The 23,769-nt window shown below is 32.0% G+C and overlaps 2 protein-coding genes across 2 annotated transcripts in view; both read right to left on the bottom strand.

The window, feature by feature from the left end:
- The window catches only part of LOC121244099 (disease resistance protein RUN1-like), a 209,133-nt gene that overhangs the window by 85,666 nt on the left and 99,698 nt on the right, over positions 1 to 23,769 (bottom strand). The window lies entirely within an intron of this gene.
- LOC121244300 (disease resistance protein RUN1-like) lies at positions 49 to 6,799 on the bottom strand. Its single transcript, XM_041142308.1, has 5 exons — positions 6,202 to 6,799; positions 2,620 to 3,724; positions 1,559 to 1,846; positions 300 to 1,460; positions 49 to 114 (listed from the first exon to the last, which is right to left on the bottom strand). The coding sequence occupies exons 1-5, from the start codon at positions 6,699 to 6,701 to the stop codon at positions 49 to 51; spliced, it is 3,120 nt and encodes a 1,039-aa protein (XP_040998242.1). The 5' UTR covers positions 6,702 to 6,799.

The following is a 23,769-nucleotide window of genomic DNA, read 5'->3' on the forward strand; positions in this document are numbered from 1 at the left end:
AAACAACATAGAAAACTACGTGATTCCAATGATGTGGTGGATCAACATCTATTTCACACAGATTACCATCATGGGCCTCCTTGCGATAGATGAACCAGCTTGGAATCCTCTTTCCTGGAAATATAATGGAAATATATCTATCTTTAAAGTGGCGTGCCCAATTTTGTTCCTTAAAATGTATCTGTTATATGAATAAAAAATAAAAAAAACTTTCAGCAATGCAAGTTATAAATTAACCAAGGTAGGTCACACACAAATCACATGTTGAAAAAGAAAGAGAGGAAAAGAGACGTACATACCTGATCTTCCCATGAAGGAATCAGTTTGTGGCATCCGTACAAGTCAATCCTTAGGCGGTTAGGAAAATTCTTTCCATTGCTTTTTTTAACAAGTATTTCAGACGGTAGTGCAAAACTTTGCAATGACGTGCATTCACGAGCTTCAACGCTTGCTATACTTGATGGAAGAGGTAAAATTTCTTCAAGTTTCTTGCAATTGTTCAAACAAAGACCACGCAACCTAGGAAATCTAACGCTTTGAGGTGGAAAGATAACAATATCACACCCACTTAGATTTAACCATTTCAAATTGGGAAAGTAATTGTTGCCATTTGTGAAGAAATTTGATTCTGACAGGCAACAGGATCGAAGAGTTAAATCTAGTAGCGATTTCCAAATCATCGTGCTTGAGGAGGAACCAGCATCATTAAAAATGATTGAATTTGTCGGAGTCAATTCTGCAATTTCACATTCTTCGCCTGTAGACACAACAGATGGCGTGGAGTGTGTACCATCCTCTTCCACCTGTCTAATGTGTATTGGTACTTGTGAATAACCTTCGACTTTGACAATACGCGGTAGACTTTGCAACTGATCAATGCAGCCGACTACCTTTAATTTATTAAGCCGAGTAAGAATTGATGAAGGTAGTTCTTTTAGACTAGAGCGTTCTAGATATAACATTTTAAGTCCTTTGAGGTTCTCAATTGATGAAGGTAGTTCTTTTAGACTAGAGCGTTGTAGATATAACATTTTAAGTCCTTTGAGGTTCTCAATTGATGAAGGTAGTTCTTTTAGACTAGAGCGTTGTAGATATAACATTTTAAGTCCTTTGAGGTTCTCAATTGATGAAGGTAGTTCTTTTATGCTAGAGTCACGAAGATTCAACACATGTAAAAATTCCATTTCACACTCAATCTCTGGAAAGTTTTCGAGACTCGAACACTCTTGAAGATCAAATGAACGTAGAGATCTCAACTTGAATCTTTTCGGCAAAATCCTAAGCTTGCAACATCCACTTACAAGAAAACTCGAAAGCTTATCAAGGAATCCAACGGAATCATGAACCTCAACTAAGTTCTCACAACCTTCAAGATCCAAGATCTCTAAATTTGGGCTACTTGAAAGATCAGGAATTTTTGTTAAGAATTGACAATCACTTAAATCCATAAATGTCAAGTTCTGTCCAAATAAAATAAAATAAATGTATTAGTTTCAATGAAATTCTAGTTGTTTCATAGTAATTTGAAAGAAAGAAATATTGAAAATAATAGTGGTACCTTGGATTTTAGGCCGCCTAACTCCTTGATGAGGCTACTAGGCATTCGAAATTCAACGAGATTATTTCCACGAAAATCAGAAGGCAAAAATGAGGAAGGATAGTTAGGCCAATCAAGCACTCTTAATTTATTTGAGAGATAATTCGGTCCTGCAGAAAAATGTACAATCCATTGTGATATAAACAATCGAAGATTCCTCATCTTCATAAATGCCTCAGAATGCAAGCATATCATGTCATCATTGTCTTCCGGAAAATCTAACAAAATCGCTTCAATTGTGTTTGTTCCCTACAAAGACAAAGGCATAAGTATCCCAACAAAATCAAACCATAAAGCTGTTCTTCTTTTATTACCACTTGCTAAAATCATGGAAACACAGATAAACCAAAACAAATTAAGCCTAAATTATTGAAATGAATATTTTAATAAATTAATTTTCAAAAATCCAAATCAATTAATATTATAAACTAAAAAATAGAAAAATATTCAGCAAAATGAAAACTTAATATTATAACATTTCATTATTTAAGTTTTTTTGTTTCTATTTTTCTATTTTATTTATATAAATTAAGTTTAATACTAAACTACAGAAAGTTTCATTAAAACAAAAAAATATATTTTTTTGTGAAGAGAATTGTGATTTTCTTTTATGAAAAGTAAATTGTTAACTTTGACGGGAGCATATATATATATATATATATATATATATATATATATATATAGAAAACTAGTTTAACTCTTTTATAATCCATTTTGCAATCAATTAAAGCTAACACGCCATTTCAATAAAAATAAAATTTAACTTTACAAAACTGTTCTTAATTTAATATGAGGTTGCAAGAGTTGTAGGTTAACCATTTTCCATATAGAAAACTATCAAAACTTAACAACATGAGTCTGAGTTGCAATATTGTTACGAATAGAAAAGAAAATATAATCACACACACACACACGCACCAACGAGTTACTTCACCATTTTTAACTTCAGCATTTTTTTGGGAGTTTAACTTGTGAACAAAAATCAAATGTAAATTCAAAGGTTTTTATTAGTGTGATCTTACCGTATTTTCTTCTAATACATGGCGAACATCTTCATGAAACCACAATCGACTACGCTTGCCAGCTTCTTTAGGTGATTCTTGTCGAACAATTTCTTTACCCATTTCTTGCAATAAGTCATGCATCTCCACACACTGGTAACAAATATTGATGAGACAATTTTCTTTAAGCCTTGCAATGCCAATAGATGATGAAAAACCACAAGTGTCTAGTATTTTCGTGACATATTCAACAGAATTCCCCTTCAAGAAAATTGCAATGTCAAGAAAAATATCCTTTTCATCATCATCCAACCCATCATAGCTTATTTTAAGAATTTCATAAATATCCTTGTGAAGACTTCTTTCAAACTTTTCCAATGCACTTTTCCATTCTTGTATACTTCTACCACGCAAATATGAACCAAGCACTTTAAGAGCTAGTGGAAGGCCCTTAGCATAACCCATTATAGCTTTTGTGAGTTCTACATAACTTTCAATTGGATTGCCTCTTTCAAATGCATGCCAACTAAATAGCTGAATAGCTTGGTTGTCGTCCAATCCCGGCACTTCGTACATTGAATCAACTTGATGAGAAGTTAATAGATGTTGATCTCTTGTTGTTATTATTATTCTACTTCCTGGACCAAACCAATTATGATTTCCAGCTAGTTTTTGTAATTGGCATGACTCACTCACATCATCAAGAATTATAAGTACCCTTTTAGAGCAGAGCCTATGCTTTATAACATCAGTACCTCCAACACTGCCAATATTCAAATTTCCAAAGTTTCTTAAGAGCTCATAAAGAAGTTTCTCTTGTAGTTGCCCCAGACCGTCCTTCGGACTCGATTTCTCTCTAACATGTGCTAGAAAACATCTAGCTTCAAATTGACATCCAATTGAGTTAAAGACTGCTTTGGCGATAGTTGTTTTACCAATTCCACCAGTTCCATAAATCCCTATCATGAGAGTAATGTCATTCCTTCCTATTTCTAACTTAGTATTCAAGTCATTTAGACGAGAATCTAGTCCAATTGGATACTCAGCAATGTCTAACTGGTATGTAGATTTAACTACTATTGAGTCCACCCATTGAATGATTTTATCCATAAATTCATATTCATTCCTGCCAATACAAGGAAAAAGAACATTCAATGAATCACATTTTTCACATAAAAAGAAATGGAGTTTCATTATTTATAAGTTGGTTTGTCAACACATCAACTATAGTATCTCACCCATTACAATTATGAAAAAATTTCAAAAAAAAAAAAGACTAATATATAAATTTTATACCAACTGATGTAGAAGATCATCTTCCACAAGGTCTAGTTACAAGGTTTTTTTTTTTTTGAAGATATGCTTACTCAATACCAATAAATTAGTATGACAACAATAAAAATGAAACAAAAAGACACCATTGGGCCACTAGGGAAAAACAAGTTTCGCTACAATTTGCAACTCTAAGGCTATGTTTGAGTAGTGGAGTGACCTCCTATTTTATCAATATTTTTTTTTATTAATTTTTACTACTATTTAATATTTTATCATTATTCTTTCACTACTTTTAATTATTATTTAATATTTTATCATTACTTTTTCAGTATTATTCATAGATCATCTGAGATCACCTCACTCTCCAAACATAACTTAAATTACAATGGCCACGACTACCACAAAATTAAAGAACTATAAAAGCAAATACAATTGTTCATAGTAGCACAAAAAATCTTGCTGAAAAAGATCAACACAGTGCACATATGCACAAACCATAATCAATGTAGCACAAGAAATGTAGAGATACAAAATCTACCCAAAGCATGAATCAAACCAATGCAAGGACAGCAAACAAGGAAGGCCGGGTGATTCATGGAGAGTCTATGGCCTTTGGTGGCTGATGGATAATTGTGCTTTTCTTTTATAGTACTCTACTTAATTAATTAGATAGGAAGCACTACATTGAAGATTGAGGATTTATGTATGTTCTTGTTTGTTTGTAGGTAATTTTTACATTAAAAGCATTTTTTCAAATCATTTATTACTTCAAGTGTGATAAAGTTTCAGTTAGCTAATTGGTGTGCTTCTCCAGCATATGGATGCCTAGAAAATAATGGATTTGGAACTTCCTACTCGAGAAACGAAAAAGCTTAAGTTGTAATATTTGATCTGTTATGAGCCTACCATATGGCATGCACTTATGCAATTTGACAATCTGTTATAACTTATAAGAAATTAGGGATCACGACCTTACTTGGCACCTGAAATTATCCTTAAAAAAAAAAATAGAGGGAAACTCGAGAGAACTTACAGCAAGTAGGCAAGATTGATTCAAAATTTTTAAAATCTATAGTGACATATATAAATGTGCAAGTTCAATGTTAAATCCTTCGATCAAAGAGCTCAAGGACTTGTTTGGATGTAAGGTGATTTCGTGTAGAGTGTAAGAGTGTTTGTGAAATTGTTGTAAAACTTAAAAACTTTCTAAGACTATAGTTTGATATAGTTTTTAAAAAGTTGTGAGATCTATCATAAAAGTATGTTTAGATATGAAAAATATGTTGAAGAAGTCTCGAGAGATGATATAAGAAATAAACTTTTTATTAGTTAAATACATTTTTTGAAAGAGAGAACCATGCTCGTACTATTGTATAGCCTTCGGCCCAACGGTGGTTGCACCACTGGCAGCCAAAAAACTCAGTTTGATGTGGTGTCTAGCCACTCTATGGGATGGTTTTCTTGTAACTATGTGAAAATAGTTTCTTGAGTTTTTAATGCTTTAGAAAATATTTAATTTTCTTTTTAATTTTTTTTTATATAATGATTAAGGTAGTGAATTTTAGTGTAATAGTGTATTTTTTTTTTATTCTTTTAAAATATTTAAAGATGTTTAAAAAATTAAAAAAAAATGTAAAATTTACACTAGTAGAGACGCCAAACGATTAAAACAGAACGACAAACTAGCAGTACTCAGTGATTTTTTTATATTTTTCTTTTAAGTCATAACCTTTATCTTTGATCCGGGGAATTGATTGCTAGTCCAAATACATTGGTATAAGGTGGGCAAGGCCTAGTAAAGTCCACCCTGGTTGTAAGGCCCATGTCCCGTTAGTAATTAAACGAGAAAGACAATATCGAATCTTGGAATAAGTGTATGCATCCATTGGGTTTTTTCTCTAGTTTTCCTTCAAACTGAATAGGGGGAAAATTCCTCTGATAGATCTATAAAAATGACAAGCGTTATATTGAGCATGTGACAGCACATATTTTTTTAAAAGGTTAAGTTAAAAAATTGACATGTAATTTCAAAACTATATGTTTCTCACACATTCAAAAAACACATTATAATTTTTTAAATAAATAATTTGTTTGAAGAAAAACTCTATTATCAATTAATATAAGAGAAGTGTTACATACACAAAGAGAGTACACAAATATAAACCTACAAATTCATATGATTTTATGTGATCTATTAGATCTACTTTACAATAAAAATAATTTTATAATGTAGTGTGCTGCATCAAACTAAATCAGTTTGTGAGTTAACTTTTCTATGGATTATTTGTGACTAAACTAGTTCTCTTAGTATAATAGTTAAAGAATTGCCCGTCTTCCAAATGTTCTCCAGACAAACCGGCAACCTCTTGTAGGCTTTCCTCCCACCTCTGCACCTTCGGGTCCTCCTTGAACCTCTCCTGATGTTTAGCTAGTGCTTCTCCAAAACCTCCTCTCAAATGTCGTACATCCGATGGATCTACATGGTAAAATACTGGTAAAACAATTTGTTGTTTTGTTTCCTTACACTCAAGGATTTTGGTTAGCTCCTCCAACCACCATGCAGATGATGCATAGTTTGGAGATAATATAATGATAGAAATCATTGACTCCTCAATGGCTTTGAGAAGTGTAGGTGAAATTATCTCTCCTCTTTCAAGATCTTTGTCATCTTTGTAGACTTTGATTCCCTTATCTCGTAGAGCAGGGTATAGAAAGGCAGCAAAAGTATTGCGAGTATCTATTCCTCTAAAACTCAAGAATACATCGTAAGGCTGTTTAAGAGTGGAAGAAGAAGATGCGGATGAGGAAGAGGGTAAACTGAATGCCATTGAGGAACAAGTGTATGCAATTCAATTTTGATACAGAGAAGATGTCCACTAGTCTTAAGTAGAGAAGTAGGTGCAACTTTGCACAATTATTGAAAAAGGAAAAATAAATTAAAAAAAAAAAAGAAAAAAAAAAAGAAAAGGAGGAGCAATTTCTTCGCAAGCCTTTGAAATGCCTTTCGGTGGGTTTTGTGGTTAGCGTGGACCAGAAATCGCTGTCTCTATTCAAACTTATTGACAAGTTCCAATTGGATTCGTGAAAATATCAAGCCACCTAACGCTTTAATTTCAAAAACTATTAAAGAAAAAATTGAATTCAAGTCAATTTTTCACTCATCTAAGCGTGGACAATAAGGCATTGATAAAGAAAAGAATTTAATTTTAAAAAATAAAAATAAAGAAAAGAGTAACAACTTCTTTGTAATTTTCGGGCCACTCAACGTTTTGATCACGAAAACGCGTCGATGTATTAAATAGTATTAATATCAGAACCATTGAACCATTGAAATATTAATATCAAAGCCCCACTTTTTTTTTTATTAATAATATTTATATCAAAGTCCCACTACTTGTGTTAATTCACATATTTGTATAAGAATAATATTCATATATATTCTCATTTTATTCCTTCATTTTGATTATTCATATATTTAATTTTTTTTATTTATTAATTAAAAAAGTGACTATTAGGTAAAATTTAGATATTGAGATAAGATGAGATGATTTTAAATAAAAGATAAAAATTAAAAGTTAAATAAAATATAATTAGAAACATGATGTTTCCTTACCTTTTTTTTAAAAAAAAAAAGTAAATAAATGAATCAGTGTATTAATAAAGAAAAGAACAGCAACTTCTTGGCAACTTTGGGTTGGATTCGTGGAAATCTCAGTTCAATTTTCTTCGCTTCTCGAAAGGTAGACGTCCACACTACATGAATACAGAAGCAGATGCAGCTTTGCATCATCATAAGAAAATATGACGAAAAAAAAATAAGGACTCGGAAACCCACGGGCCACGGGGGAGAGAGTGTTCAGCCTTTAGAGCCAACTATATATATTAAAGCAATGATTGCCAAAAGATCAAAATTAAGCTGAAGGGATCGGGGATAAATGTAATAATTTCATTTAGCCCGTTAGTAAAAAGTTGAATTTTTTTTTTTAATTTTAAAATAATAATAATATTAAAAAATAATATTTTATTTAAATTTTAACTTTTATCTAAAATCATCTCTATTTAAATAGGAGCTTAATACTACCTGATCAACAAAATTATATCTTTATATTGAGTTTGTAATTAAGTGATCGAAATTAACCTAAAAAGAAGGCTGCCTAGCTATTGTCTAACCCTACTCCTTAGACATGAGAGAAAGAACAAAAAAATCTTCAAATTATCATTCAATTTGAAATCATATCCTACACTATTCATTTTTCACAATCACAATCAATTTTCATCTCATATTATCATTATAATTTTTATAAATTTCTACATAAAATACAATCAATAATTTAACTATTTTGAATTTTAAAAACAATAATAATATTAAAAAAATATTTTAATAATATTTTATTCAATTTTTAATTTTTATCTAAAATTATATTATTTCATCCCACAATCCAAACACTACCAAAATCAAACAATTAGACCCGGACAAATGTTTTGCATATAGTCCAATCGGAGAAGTTATTTATGGAGCTTTGGGTGGCATTTATCGTTAGCGTGGACCATAAGGCATTGTACGTCTCTGTTCAAACTTATTGAAAAGTTGCAGTTGGATTCGTGGAAATCTCAGGCCACCGAACGCTTAATTCCAAAACCGCGTCTCTCGTGAATTAAATAAATTAATATTAATACAGAACAACCAATAAAGAAAAAACAGGTGTAAATCTGTTGAAACTGCTTTCAAGTAAATATAAGTTTTCAAACTATCTCATTACTCTCTAACTTAAGCAGTAAAAAAAAAAATCTCACACAGTAAAAATAATTTATTTTTGATTAATTTTATTATTAATTATTGATTATTATTTACTATTTTATTATTTTTATTATTATTATTATTATTTACAAATCATCCAAAATAATCGTTTTACTATCCAAAAGAGTAACGCTTAACTCACTTACTTTGACTGATAGACATATTTTATATTTTTATTTTTTTCTTATTTTTCTTTTCATATTTTTTTAATATATTTAAATATTTTTAAAAAATAAAAAAATACATCAATATACTAAAAATTATTTTCTTAATAATTGAGTAAAAAATAATAAAAAAAATTAAATATACAAACAGCTAAATTAAATATAACCACGGTGACTTTACTGGGCTGTGCCCACCTTGTATCAATTATTTAGGCACTAATTTGGATAATAAAGTATTTTGAGAATATTTTATTATTATTATTTATTTAATTTTTATTATTTATTTATTTATTTATTATTACGTTTTACTACTATTAAATAATTTATTATTATTTCTCATTATTATTCTCAAAATATCTAAAATCACCTCGTAGGTCTTCGGTCGCAATATTTCTTATTTTGTATTCTCAATACCTAAACGCGCGCAACCTTAATATAGCAATCAATTCCTCCCACGTCAAAGATGAGGGCACCGACTTAAAAGAAAAATATAAAAATAATTATATAAATTTATGTGAGATATCAAATTTTAAAGTTATCTTTATTGTAATATAAATTTAATTTTTCACATCAATACAACTAAACTCATTTTTACACATGAGTTTATGAATTCATCTCATCTTATCTTATCATATTATTATAATTTTTTTAAAGAATAATTCTACGTATAATTGTGAAGTGTGTAAACGCTGCGTAATTATTTTGAAAAAAATTAAGGTTTATTATTAAAAAATTAATTTTTTTATATGAATCTTATATTTTATTTACTTTTTTTAAAATGATTATACGACGGTTATATAATTCATAGTTATAAATATATTTAATTTTTTTAAAATTTTTATATAAAATATAATAAACAATTTAATTTTTTAAAATTATAGTTTAATTTTTTTAAATTTTAAAATAATAATAATATTAAAAAATAATAATATAATAATATTTTATTTATGTCTCATCTCATATCACAATCTAAACTGTACCGGCAATATTAATATAATTTAAAACAGAAGGGCGTTTTCGTAATCAAAGCAATAGTGGGATGAGATTTCCACGAATCTAGCTGAAAGTTGCTATGAAGTTTCACTCTCTTCTTTATTTCCAGGACAACGATGTAATACCAACTACTCTGAACCAAACCAATTATGATCTCCAACTAACTCTTTTAATTAGAGCAACTCATTCACATCATCAAGAATTAGAAGTAACATTTTAGAGCAAAGCCGACACTTTATAACATTAATACCTCGAGCACTACCAACATTAAAACTTCTAGAGTTTCCTAAGAGCTCATCAAGATGTCTCTCTTGTAGTTTGACCATGCCATCCTCTCGACTTGAAATTTCTCTAACATTTGCCAAAAAACATCTAGCTTCAAATTAATGTGCAATGGAGTTATATACTGCTTTGGTAATAGTTGTTTTACCAATTCTACCAATTCCATAGATCCCTATCATGAGAGTAGTCTCATTCCTTCCAATTTCTAAAAGAGCATTCAAGTCTTTTACACGAGACTCTAATCCAATTGGAAACTCAACATTAATATTTAGGTATAATGTATATCTAACTATTTTTTAATCCATCCATTGAATGATTTTATAGATAAATTCAAATTCATTCCTGCGAATACAATGAAAAAGAACAATTAACGAGTCACATATTTCACATTAGAAGATATTGAATTTCTCTACTAACAAATAATCATGAAAAAAGTTACTACACTAATATATATATATATATATATATATACACATTTTTATACTAGGTGATGTAAAAGATCTTCCATTTGCCATATGGTCTAGTTACAAGATTTTCTTTTCAGTTTTCCTTAATACCAATTAAATTTGTATGAAAACAACAAAAATGAAAACAAAAAGACACCATCGGGCCACTAGATAAAAAACAGGTTTCACCATCTACGAGGAGTCACTAGAAAGTAAGTCAGATAGCCCAGCCGAATCCAATCAAGTCCAAAGACATTGTGGGGCTGTAATTAGGAGTGGAAAATCATGTTTTTGAGTCGTGTTCATGTCGTGTCAAGTCATAAATATTTGACTATATAGGTCAACCTGAAACCAAATTAACCTTTCTTTCTAAAAAAGAAAATAAGTGAACAAATTTTCAAGCTTCTTTAATGCCGTAAATGCCTATATATGTAAGATGGCCGTAATTTGTCGATAAAATACTTACGGATCGTAAAAGTAGTATAAGAGATAGAAGCATCAGCATTTCTCTTTACAATGCCTGCATGCAATTAAGGAAGATAAAGGTGAGGTTTCAATAGTTAACGGAGATGAAATTAATTGCAATGAAATTGACAGTTAAAAGTTGAATAAAATATTATTTTATAATATTATTAATATTTTAAGATTTGAAAAAAGTTGAATTGTTTGTTATATTTTGTATGTAAATTTAAAAAAATTGTAATAATTAGATGTGATGAGTTGTGTTGTGTTGATATCAACTCTCAATTTCAACTACAAATTTCCGACAATGATTGAACCCAAGGGCTAAAATATATTACCATTTCAAATGAATTCTCAATTCTTGCCGACCTTGGTAATTGTTCAAATAAAGGTTGTCACCTTGGTAATTTCATTGAAAATTACCAATTCGCCCTTGAGGAGGAACCATCACTTAAAAATGCCTGAATTTCTCCAAGTCAACTCTGCACGTACTCGATGTAATTTCATATTTGCCTGTATGCACAACAGATGGCGTGGATTGTGTACCATCCTCCTCCACATTTACACTATTTATTGGTTGTGAAACAACAGGTGAAATGGAAAGAACATAGACTTCGCAACTGAATAATGCTAGATGGGAGATGCACAAGGTTTTTGCAGCCACTTGCAGATAAATATTGAAGCCGAGCAAGGTTACCAATTGATGAAGGTACCTCTTTTATATCAGAGTTGATGTAGATAGATCTTGGATATTAGAGTTGTTTACATAAAGGGTTTTGAGTTTAGTAAGGTTCTCAATTGATGAATGTAGTAGCTCTTTTATGCTGGTTCCATGAAGATCTAAATGACATAAAAATACTATTTCACACTAAATCTCTGGGAAGTCCTGCAGACTCCAACAACCATAAAGACTAACCCAACTAGAGATCTCAACTTGAATCTTTTCGGAAAAATTCTAAGCTTGCAGAATCCACTAACTAAAAAGACCACAAGCTTGTCAAGGAATTCAACAGAATGATGAACCTCAACTAAATTCTCGCAGTTTTTGAGATCCAAAGTCTCTAAATTTGGACCACTTGAAAGATCAAGAATTTTTGTTAAGAATTTACAACGAGATAAATACATATTTGTCAAGTTCTGTCCAAATTAAATAAAAGAAATCAATTAGCTTGAATCAAGTTCTGTTTCATAGTTTTAAAGAAAGAAATATTGAAAATAATAACGGTACCTTTGGATTTAGGCTGCCTAACTCCTTGATGAGGCTATCAGGCATTCTTAATATAGTGAGCTTATTTTCATAAAAATTAGATAGCAAAAATGATGAAGGAGATTGAGGCCAATCAGGCACTCTAAATTCATTAGAAAGATAAGTAGGTCTTGCAAAATATTATAATGATAAAATATTGTTATACTATAATTTTTTAATATAATTTTTGTTTTAAGATTCAAAAAAGTTGAATTGTATGAAAGTTTGAAAGTTAGAGAAAGTTGTAATGATTAAGTTGAAAAAGTTATAATGATTAGTTTGAAAGTGTTTGTGTTTGAAAAGAAAATGAGATGGAATGAAATGAACTGAGATGGATGGGATGAGATGAAAACTACTTCCAAACATCCCCTGATACTAAACTATAGAAAGTCTAACAGAAGCATGTATATAAAAAGGGTTATGATACCGCTCTCTTACAATCCACTTCAAAGAAAATAAAAAGGCCTTTGTCATCTATGTAGGTTTAGATTAATTCCGTTTTGATCACTCCTGCACCACCACAAGCATGACTAGAGCTAACACAAATTGAAATCTTACATCAAAATTAAGCAACAACGTCAAATGTCTTGAAAACATGCTTACCCAAAAAACTGTGAGAAACTTTGAGACAAGACTCCAAGGATTATAGATTCATATATATATGCTGACCCTAAAACCAACAGCCAACAAGGAAAAAAGCTCCACTTAAATAACAACGATTTGTTGAAATATACAAACAAAGATGTCAACTTTGCAAGCTGAGTTTCGGGTGCTCGTGTATGATCTTTTGCATTTTCTTCATACTTCTTTACCAAATCATGAAATCTTAAATGCTGGAGCCAGAAGAGACCCCGTGATCTATCCTTGATTTTAATACAAATTTCAATCTCCTCCATTTCTGGGTTGATCACAACTCTAGATCCAATAACAACACAGAAAATAATTTCTTCTATGCCATTCAAATACAGGGACCCATAATATCTATTTCCCACGAGTTACTGTCATTAGCCTCCTTGCAATGGCTGAACCAGATTGGAATCCCTTTCCCGGAAATATAATGCCAATGCTCTCTTAGAATCTCCGTCCCTGTCATACGTATATGAAAAGTTTTCAGCAATGCAAGCTATAAACCAAGGTCACATAGAAACACGTATAAAAGAAAGAAAGATAAAGAGATATACCTCATCCCATGAAGGATTCCCTATATTCACAAGTAGCTTATGCCTTACGGCATCCGGACAAGTCAATCCCTATTTGCTGATCACTTAAATCCCTTACATAGTTTTCAAAAAATTGTCCGGAGAAACTTTCCAATGACATGCATCCACGAGCTTCTACCTCTCCTATACTCAATGGAAGATGCAGAATTTCTTCAAGGTGCTTGCAATTATTCAAACAAAGATGCCGCAACCCAGCAAATCTTTTGATGTTTGGAGGAAGGCTAACAACATCACTCCCACTTAGATCTAACTTCTCCAAACTAGAAAAGTAATTATCTATTGTGAAGATCATATCTGATTCTGATAGGGTACAGATCAATCGAAGACTTAAAACTAATTGTGCTCGCAGATACCCGATTGAGGAACAACAATTGTTAAAAATGCTCGAGTTTGTTGGAGTCAACCCTGGACTTGATGTTATTCGCTTGTAGACACAACAGATGCGGTGCATTATTGTCTAACATCTTTTCCAATCTCTATTGAAATCAGGAATTTTTGTTAAGAATATACGGAAAGAAAATTTTGTATTTATCAAGCTCTATCCAAAGAAGAAAAAAGAAATTTATTAGCTTGAAGGGAGTCTGGCTTTCAACCAACACATGAGCAGAAATACAATTGGGGTAGAAACAATATCTATTAGTTCTGTTTCAAGAGAAACAACCTCTTTAGCTAGAATATGTGCTACCCCATTAGCTTCACGTTTAACATGTCTAATCTTCCACTCAAAAACAGAAAAAAACAACTTGATTTCATTTGTGAAACAACAGAAATTTGCTGCAGATGAGTCCCTTTATGAAATAGCATTAACAACTCTAGCTGAATCTCCTTAAAAAATAACCTGTTGCAGACCAAGATCCTTGCAGCAATGAGTTGCTTCTAAAAGACCTCGAGCTTCAGCTATTGATGGCTCCACACAGAAAATAAGGGGTTTCATTATAGAGGCTAGAACAGATCCAGTGCTGTCTCTTACAACAACACCAATACCAATCCTGTTGTCATCAGATCTAACTGCCACATCCCAGTTAACCTTAACCCAATACTCCAGAGGGGCTTCCCAAAGAGGAATGGTAGATTGAGTGTTCACAAATGGTTTCCTTAAGAGTCTCCATGGCAGCTTCATACTCACTACATGCATTGAGAGCATTCTTGTATAGAGTAACAGGATGTTGAAATGAGCCTTCATAGATCAAGGCATTTCTTCTAAGCCATATGAATCTAGCCAAATAAGAGAACCGAACCAAATCCTGTAGAGATAACCGATCCATCAACTGGGAAAAAATAACATCAAAAGCTGTAGTTGTAATAGAGGCCTTTTGTAACATCTTCTCCCCAAGAAACCTAACATCTTGTGCTGCAGAGCAAGATCAGATAACATGACTAGGAGTTTCCTCTTCTTGCAAACAAATTGGACATGAAGAGTCAGCAACCATCCTTCTTTTGCATAGATTTAATTTTGTAGGGAGAACATCCATACATGCACGCCACATAACAACTCTCACTTTAGGGGATACAGGCAAGTGCCAGATTTTCTTCCATATATGTTGCCATTCATAATTTCTTCAGGATTCACCTTTGCTGCTCATCTGAAGTTGCATATTTAAATAGTATGCACTCTTGACTGTAAACTGTCCATTTGAAGTACCACGCCATACTAACTGATCAAAACTCCCATTAGGATTCACAGGTACCTGCAATATATGCGTCAGGCCATCATTGTTAAAGATGCATTGCAGCATGTCTTGTTTCCACCAACCCTCAGATGTGTCAATGAGCTCAGCAACTCGTGCCTCTCCATGGACTCCACGAAAAGGGTTGTCAGAAGAGGTATAAACATTGAAGAAGATTGATCACTATTTTATCAATTTTTTTTTTTTGCATGAGTTGTGTTGCAATTCCAAGCATATCTTCGCGTAGGTACACTTTAAACAATTCCAACTCCAAGAACTTTTGTTGCAAATCCAATATTTTGGACACCATTCATGTCTTGGTCATATCATTTCTGTGCAAATGGTAAAAATAAATGTCCTACTAAAATGTCATTTTAGTTAAAACGCATTATGAACAATCATAATGTATTCAATATATCCAAAAAATATCCACAACTCCTGAAAGAAACTTACCCCAATCCAAAAATAAATAAGCAAACCCGAAAAATTACAAAAACAATTATAGTTTCTACAAGAGGCAGTGACACACCACCAAATATGTAAGCCAAAAAAACCACATGATATTTTCCAATTTAATTCTTGAAAATAGACTCACAGTATGCAGATGACGTCCAGTAACATCAATTCAAATGCAACTTTCGTTTCTTGGTTTGCAACAAATGAAACTTCACTTGAAAAGGTAATTCTTCATGAGGGTGAGTGCTGTGACAACCTTGACTCTTGACCAGTATGGTAGTGTCAATTCAGTTGGTTGTGAACTGACCTTGTTAAAAGAAAGCAAACACCAAGACAGTGCATTAGCCATTCTTAAAAGAAGATGATAAAGAGTGCAACATCATCACCTTAAATTCAGACCTAACAAATACATGTTATTGCCTTTGCATCGACAGCAGTTCCTGCTCCACAACAATATATGTTTGGTGCCATATAATGAATCTTTTCACAGTTCTTTTCAGTGATTATGGGTCCTTCAATGGTTCTTGTATCTGCTCCAAGAATGATATCATCCTGAATATATGTTGAAAACGAGTAAAACACTAATCAAATATGTTATGAAGTGGTGTCAACCATTTAAAAGAAGACACCTGTAAAATTAGAAAATGACCTTGCAGCGAATATCAGGATGACAGGTATACCAGATTTATCGAGAGGGGCATTTTCTGTTCTGATATGCTGCTACACATATGTATATAAATATTAGTTGGTGGTAAAGGGAAAAGATATACATTTTTCTGAAATTCACAGGAGAGAACAGAGAGATTGACAGAGAGTTTTTTAATAACTTTCTAAAAGAGAGGCTGAGTGTGTGTGATCTTGTATTCTCAAAAGCTATGGTTATTGATCATCAATAAAATCTCTAGATAGTTCCTGCTATGGACGTAGATCCTAGGATCGAATCACGTAATTCTTTTGTGTTACTTTTGTTTACGGCATTCTGTTTACAAGCTTTGAACAAATATACCTGGATTATCAATCCATGGAGTCTTCCTTTTTCTGTCAAGTCAAAAAGAGCAATTTTATCATAAACTGCAAAGAAGAATAAAGCTTCAAGCTTTTTATGTAGCAATTAAGCTTAATTGTCATACCTTGCGCTTCCATGGTCCTTTATATGTGGATTAGGTACCTTGGAGGGTTTCCATATTCTATCCTCTTCTTCATCCCAATGATCAGGCTTATAATGGAAAAGAATTGTGAGATGTTTTCATCTTCTTTAATATTAGTTTTAATGCTTTTCAAATGTATCATGTCACAAAATAGCAGCAGTCAACATAAAAAAAGAAAAAGAAATGGAAACAAGGAGAATAGATTAAAATAAAGCAATCTTTTGGATTGCAAACTAAGATCCAAAAGATGCCCAGTTTTTTCAACATTATTAAAGCCAAGCAGCAATTCATACACATGGCCTTGCTTATGCTATGGCTTCTTAAGCTAAACTAACCCTTTTGGCTTTTGGGTCAAGAACCTCTGCTGGAATAGAATCATATCTCTGCAACAACCAAGTTAAACATATTTTCAACACATAAAATGAAAATTGCTAGAATTTGAATATTCAAAACATTATTATTCAAAGTTGTCTCTACATGAAGAAAAAAATACTATTTTAAAAATGTAATTATTAAATATTACTTGAGTGTAGGTGTGACGATTTGGAATGGATGGTAAAGTTTGTCAATCTAACTTTTAAAAGCAAATTATTCTCTAAACAAGACCGACGTCCCTCATCAAGGTCCTATGAACTAAAGGGCATAACTCATGAATTATGATATTTACGTCTTCGACCCTTATCTCATCAAGAAAATACCTACAAATTTTCCCTTCCTAGCCTGTCGCATTGGTGCAAATTAGAAAAACACTGAGAAAATCACAAAACACAGAGCAAATCCTAAAAACAGACCCATTAATTTGAAAAGATTGGCACACGGAATTTTATGTGCAAAAAAAGTCGTGGGTCTGTTTGGTTGGAGTGAGAAAATTGTTCCAGATGAAATAAAGAATGCACAAAAAGAAATAAATTACCGTAAATAGATACCGTCTACGTCTGCATTTGAAGCGAGTCGTTGTGACAGCTTCACATGATCTATAGATTCTTTGTACACACTTAAAGCTATAAAATTCCACATGAACAATTGCTTGGAAGCATGGATAGTGATATGTTTGGTTCAGTCCGGATTCCATCTTCTCATGTTCATGCATCTCCCTAGCTCAAGAAGGCAGCAAACAGCAAATAAAATTGAAGATTGCACCTTTTAATTACAATCCAAGTTTAAGCTTTAAATCCATATCTTCCATTGGATACTCATTATCATTCTCCAATTCCGATATTCTGATGCCCATGGTTGTGGAATGCTACCTCTTTTGTTGAGGGTACCAGTTGAATTCCATGTTGCAATCATATTCATCACGACGCCTCTTACCAAATCTTTCCTTCAAATTCTCATCACCATTCTTTAATTCCAAATCTTTCTTTGGATTCTCATCGTCATTCTCTAATTCCGAAATTGAGGAATGCCTCTTTTCATACGTTAAATCTAGCCAACTGTCACTTTCTACATCACTACTGGAATAAAAAAATTCGGAACCAAAATATTTTAAAGGAATTTTGTAGAGCACACCTACTTCATCTCTTACGTTCTCTTCATGCTTCTTTAGGAAATGGATCCCAACCCTTCTAAAGACCACGAGCTTTGACTCACATTCAAATCTAAACCTTGAAACGTCCACTTGTTCACCGTAACTCATCCAGTGCATCCATACATGGTCTAAGTCCGTCCAAGAAAATGTGATACGTCGATTACTGCATAAGTTTTTCCAATCCAATCTATCATGGGTTCTAACATATATATGAAGAGCCTCCTCCGTTTCTGGGTTAGTGATCCCAACTCTAAATCCAAAAACAACATAGAAAACAATTTCATCTATGTCATTCCAATGATGCGGTGGATTAATATCTATTTCACACATATTACTATCATGGGCCTCCTTACGATAGCTGAACCAGCTTGGAATCCTCTTTCCTGGAAATATAACCTCAATATCTCTATCTTCAAAGTGGTCTGCCCAATTTTGATCCTCAGAATTTCTCTGTTATACGAATAAAGAAAAAAAAAATCTGCAATACAAGTTATAAAGAAAGAGAGGAAAAGAGACGTACATACCTGATCTTCCCATGAAGGAATCGGCCTCATATCCGCAAGTAGTTTATGGAATCCGTACAAGCCAATACATAGGAAGTTAGAAAAACTCGTTCCATTGTTTTTAATAAGTATTTCAGATAGTAGTGCAAAACTTTCCAATGACGTACATCCACGAGCTGCAATAATACGCAAGCGAGATTGATCCAAAATTTTTAAGACAATAGTTTGTGTAGAGTGTAGGTGTTTGAGAAATAGTTGTAAAACGTAAAAACCTTTTAAGACAATATATAGTTTGATATAGTTTTAAAAAGTGGCCAGACCTATCATAAAAGCATATTTAGATATGAAAAATATAATAAAGAAGACTTGAGATATGATATATATATATATATATAATAAATAAACTTTTTATTAGTTAAATACTTGTTCTAAGGAGAGAACCATACTTGTACTGTTGTATAGCCTCCGGCCGAAAGGTGGCTGCACCACTGGCGGCCAAAAAACTCGGTTTGACATGGTGTCTAGCCACCCTATGGAATGGTTTTCTTCTGAATATGTGAAAATGGTTTCTTGAGTTTTTAATGCTTTAGAAAATATTGAGGAGTTTTACGACTATAGATCATGTTATATGTTTGGAAACCAAACAATTTTTAACGTAAATATTATCTTTGAATTTAGGGACGGTTTTGATTGCCAAACATGGCTTTATATAAATGAAGTTTATAAAATCATGCGTATTGAATTGAAAATTAAATTTATTTTATAATAAAAAAAATTTAAAAGTTGATGTCTCACATAAATTTATATAATGATTTTGGAAAAATGATAGTATAATATGAGTTTGCTCTCCTAATTTTGACCACTCATGGTTTTAATTTGCTTTTCAATTTTTTTTTAATGGTTAAGGAAGTGAATTTTAGTGTATTAGTGCATTTTTTTATCTTTTAAAAATATTTAAAGATGTTTAAAAAATATAAAAAAAATTAAAATGTAAAATTTATACTAGTATACATGCCTAATGATCAAAACTAGACCGCACACTAACAGCCTTCAATATTTTTTATATTTTCATTCAAGTCTAACTTTAATGTTTGATGCGGGGAATTGATTGCTAGCCCAAATATATTGGTCTAAGGTGTGCATGAACCAGTAAAGTCCACTGTGGTTATAAGGCCCATGTCCCATTAATATTAAACGAGAGACAATAACGAAAATAGGAATAGATGTATGCATTCAATGGACTTTTATCGAGGTCTTCTTCAAATTGGATCAAATTCCTCCGGTAGATCTATAAAACTGAAAAGCGTTATAGTGAGCATGTGACAGCACACTATACGTTTCTCACATGCTCAAAGAACACATGATAATTTTTTAAATAAACAATTTCGCTTGAAGAAAAATTCTATTATGAATTAATATAATAGTTAAAGAAGTACCCGTCCTCCAAATGTTCTCCAGCCAAACCGGCAATCATTTGTAGGCTTTCCTTCCACCTCTGTACCTTCGGGTCCTCCTTGAATTTCTCCTGATGTTTAGCCAACACTTCTCCAAAACTTCCTTTCAAATTTCGTACTTCAAATGAATCTACATGGTAAAATACTGATAAAACAATTTGTTGTTTTATTTTCTTACACTCAAGGATCTTCGTTAGCTCATCGAAGCACCATGTAGATAATGCATAGTTTGGAAATAATAAAATGATAGAAATCATTGACTCTTCAATAGTTTTGAGAAGTGTAGGTGAAATTCTCTCTCCTCTTTCAAAATCTTTGTCATCAATGTAAGTTTTGATTCCCCTATCTCGTATAGCATGATATAGAAAGGCAGTAAAAGTATTGCAAGAGTATCTGTTCCTCTAAAACTCAAAAATACATCGTATGACCGTTCAAGAGTGGAAGAAGAAGAGGCGGACGAGGAAGATGGTACACTGAATGCCATTGAAGAAGTGTACGCAATTGATCTGATAAAGAAAAAAGACATCCACTAGTCTTAAGAAAAAACAGGTGTAAATTTGTCGTTAGCGTGGACCAGAAGACATTGAATTTGAGTCTATCAAACATTATCCTTTTCCTGTTGGTAGGAATGAGGTCGTGTTTGCATATTAATAAAGAAAAGAATTTACTTTCAAAAAATATAAATATAAATAAAAATAAAAAGTTGCAACTTCTTCGTATCTTTTAGTCCACTGAACGTTTTGATCATGGAAATGCATCACTGTATTAAATAATATTAATATCAGAACCATGGAAGAAAAAACATTGAAGAAGATTTTATCAAATTATTTTTTGCATGACTTGTCATGTTGCAATTCCAAACATATCTTCAAGCGGCTATGCTTTTAAGAAGAATTTTTCTTATGGGAAGAACTTTCGTTGCAAACCTAATATTTTCATACCGTAGCTGAACTCATGTAAATGCTAAAAATAAATGATTCCACTAAAATGCTATTTTAGTTAAAACACACTAAAGAAATTTACGAAAATCCAAAAACAAATAAGAAAAGATCCTTAATAAACCGAACCCGACAAATTTGTAATATATACACGAAAGGAAAACAACCACAATGTTGTTTCTACAAAACTTCTGACATGACTTTGATACATCTGGTTATTCTTCCTCCTGCAAAACATGATAAACAAGCTCATTTAGACCATTAATAAAATTACGAAAACAATTATAGTTTCTGCAAGAGGCAGTGACACACCACCAAAAATGCAAACCAAAAAAAAAAAAACACTTATTTTACAATTTGGTATGGTAGATGAGATGAGGTTCAGTGCTGTGACAACCTTGATTCTTGACCAGTATGGTAGTGATGTCATTGCAGCTGCAAGCTGACCTTGTTGAAAGAAAGCAAACACTAAGATATTATCCAATATTCTTTAAAAAAGATGATAAAGAGTGCAACATCATCACATTAAATTCAGACCTAACAAATACGTATTACAGTCCCTGTATCGGCAGCAGTTCCTGCTCCACAACAATATATGTTTGGTGCCATATATTGAATATTTTCACAGTTCTTATCAATTATTATGGGTCCTTCAATGGTTCTTGTATCTGCTCCAAGAATGATACCGTCAAGAATATATGTTGAAAAGAGTAAAACATTAATTAAATACATAATATGGATGTGATAAAAGGAAACTATGTATGCTTCAAAATACCTGCATTATCAATCCAAGGAGTCTTCCATTTCCCTGTATAATAGGGGTTCTTAATTTTCTGTCAAGTCAAAAAGAGCAATTTCATCATAAACTGCAAAGAAGAATAAAGTTTCAAGCTTTTTATGGAGCAATTAAGCTTAATTGTCATACCTTGTGCTTCCATGGTCCTTTATATGTGGATTAGGAACCTGGGAGGGTTTCCATATTCCATCCTCTTCTTCATCCCAACGACCAGGCTTATAATGGAAAAGAATTGTGAGATGTTTTCATCTTCTTTAATATTAGTTTTAATGCTTTTCAAAGGTATCATGTCACAAAATAGCAGCAGTCAACATAAAAAAGAAAAAGAAATGGAAACAAGGAGAATAAATTAAAATAAAGCAACCTTTTGGATTGCAATCTAAGATCCAAAAGGTGCCCAGTTTTGTCAACATTATTAAAGCCAAGCAGCAATTCATACACATGGCCTTGCTTATGCTATGGCTTCTTAAGCTAAACTAACCCTTTTGGCTTTTGGGTCAGGAACCTCTGCTGGAATTGAATCATATCCCTGCAACAACCAAGTTAAACATATTTTCAACACATAAAATGAAAACTGCCAGAATTTCAATATACATCATGAATACAAACCGCAATTGATCAAGAATTTACAATACCTCGTATTCTTCAACCGTCCATATTCAAAACATTATTCAAAGTTATCCCTACATGAAGAAAAAAAAACTATTTTAAAAATATAATTATTAAAAACCACAGGAAAATATATGATATTTGAAAATGAATCTTACCATTTTCCAGCTTATAGCTTTTGGTATCTTCCATAGTCTTGGGAGTCATGATTAATGGAGGGAGTTTTCAACCAATTTTGTGTGCAAATAAGAGCTTCAACCAATTTTGTGTGCAAATAAGAGCTTCAAAATGAATCTAACACTAACACACGACCCTTAATGTTGAATGCCAACTCAGAAGGAACAGTAGAGAGGGGAAATTGTTGCAACTTCAACAATTGAAACTGATGCACTGGTTGATCCCAAACAAGGGTTTAGCAGAATAGAACAAGGTTATAACAGTAAGTAAAGTTCAATTCATTGTTTTCTATCAGTGCACAGTAGACAACAAAAATTAAAGCTGTCTCCCTATATCTCATCAGCATAAAAATCAATCTGCCTCATAAACATGCTGAAAGAAAAAAAAAAAAAAAAACTGCTAGCATGACATAATTAGGTTATTCCTGTGTTGTGATCATCGATGGGCTTCATACAAAATTAGAAAAACTTAAATTAAAAGAAACCAGAGACTATTTTTTTTTCTCTTTTTGGTAGTATTATTTAAAGCTTATAAATACTCGACAATATGTTAACATCTCTTGGGACCAAGAAAAAGTAATAAATTTCAAATATATAGTTATTGTTAAATTACATATTTATGAATTGAATAAGATGGGTGCACCAGAATCATTAGAAACAGAAGAAAACATTTTCTATATATGATATTTCTGGAGTATAGAAATTCATGAGTACTGTTAAAATATTACTATAAGTGTACATGAAGCATTTTCTTTCAAAATGCAGGTGTGACGATTTGGAATGGATGGTGAAGTACGTGAATCTAACTTTTAAAAACAGATCATTCTCTAACCAAGACCAACCCTAACCCAGGAATTATGATATTATTTTTATTTTAAAATTTAAAAAATATTTATTTTATTTTATATAAAAATTTGAGAAAGTTGTTTAGAATACCTTGTATTCTTCAACCATCCCTATTCAAAACATTATTATTCAAAGTTGTCTCTACATGAAGAAAAGATACTATT

The sequence above is a fragment of the Juglans microcarpa x Juglans regia genome, chromosome 8S (genome assembly GCF_004785595.1).
Source record: "Juglans microcarpa x Juglans regia isolate MS1-56 chromosome 8S, Jm3101_v1.0, whole genome shotgun sequence".
Classification (NCBI taxonomy): Eukaryota; Viridiplantae; Streptophyta; class Magnoliopsida; order Fagales; family Juglandaceae; genus Juglans; species Juglans microcarpa x Juglans regia.

Coding starts and splice junctions, on each gene's coding strand:
- LOC121244300 (XM_041142308.1), bottom strand. CDS start 6,701: ATGGCATTCAGTTTACCCTCTTCCTCATCCGCATCTTCTTCTTCCACT. Junction 3,725..6,201: donor GGAGAACATTTGGAAGACGG/GCAATTCTTTAA, acceptor TTGTATTGGCAG/GAATGAATATGAATTTATGG. Junction 1,847..2,619: donor ATGTATTAGAAGAAAATACG/GTAAGATCACAC, acceptor TTGTCTTTGTAG/GGAACAAACACAATTGAAGC.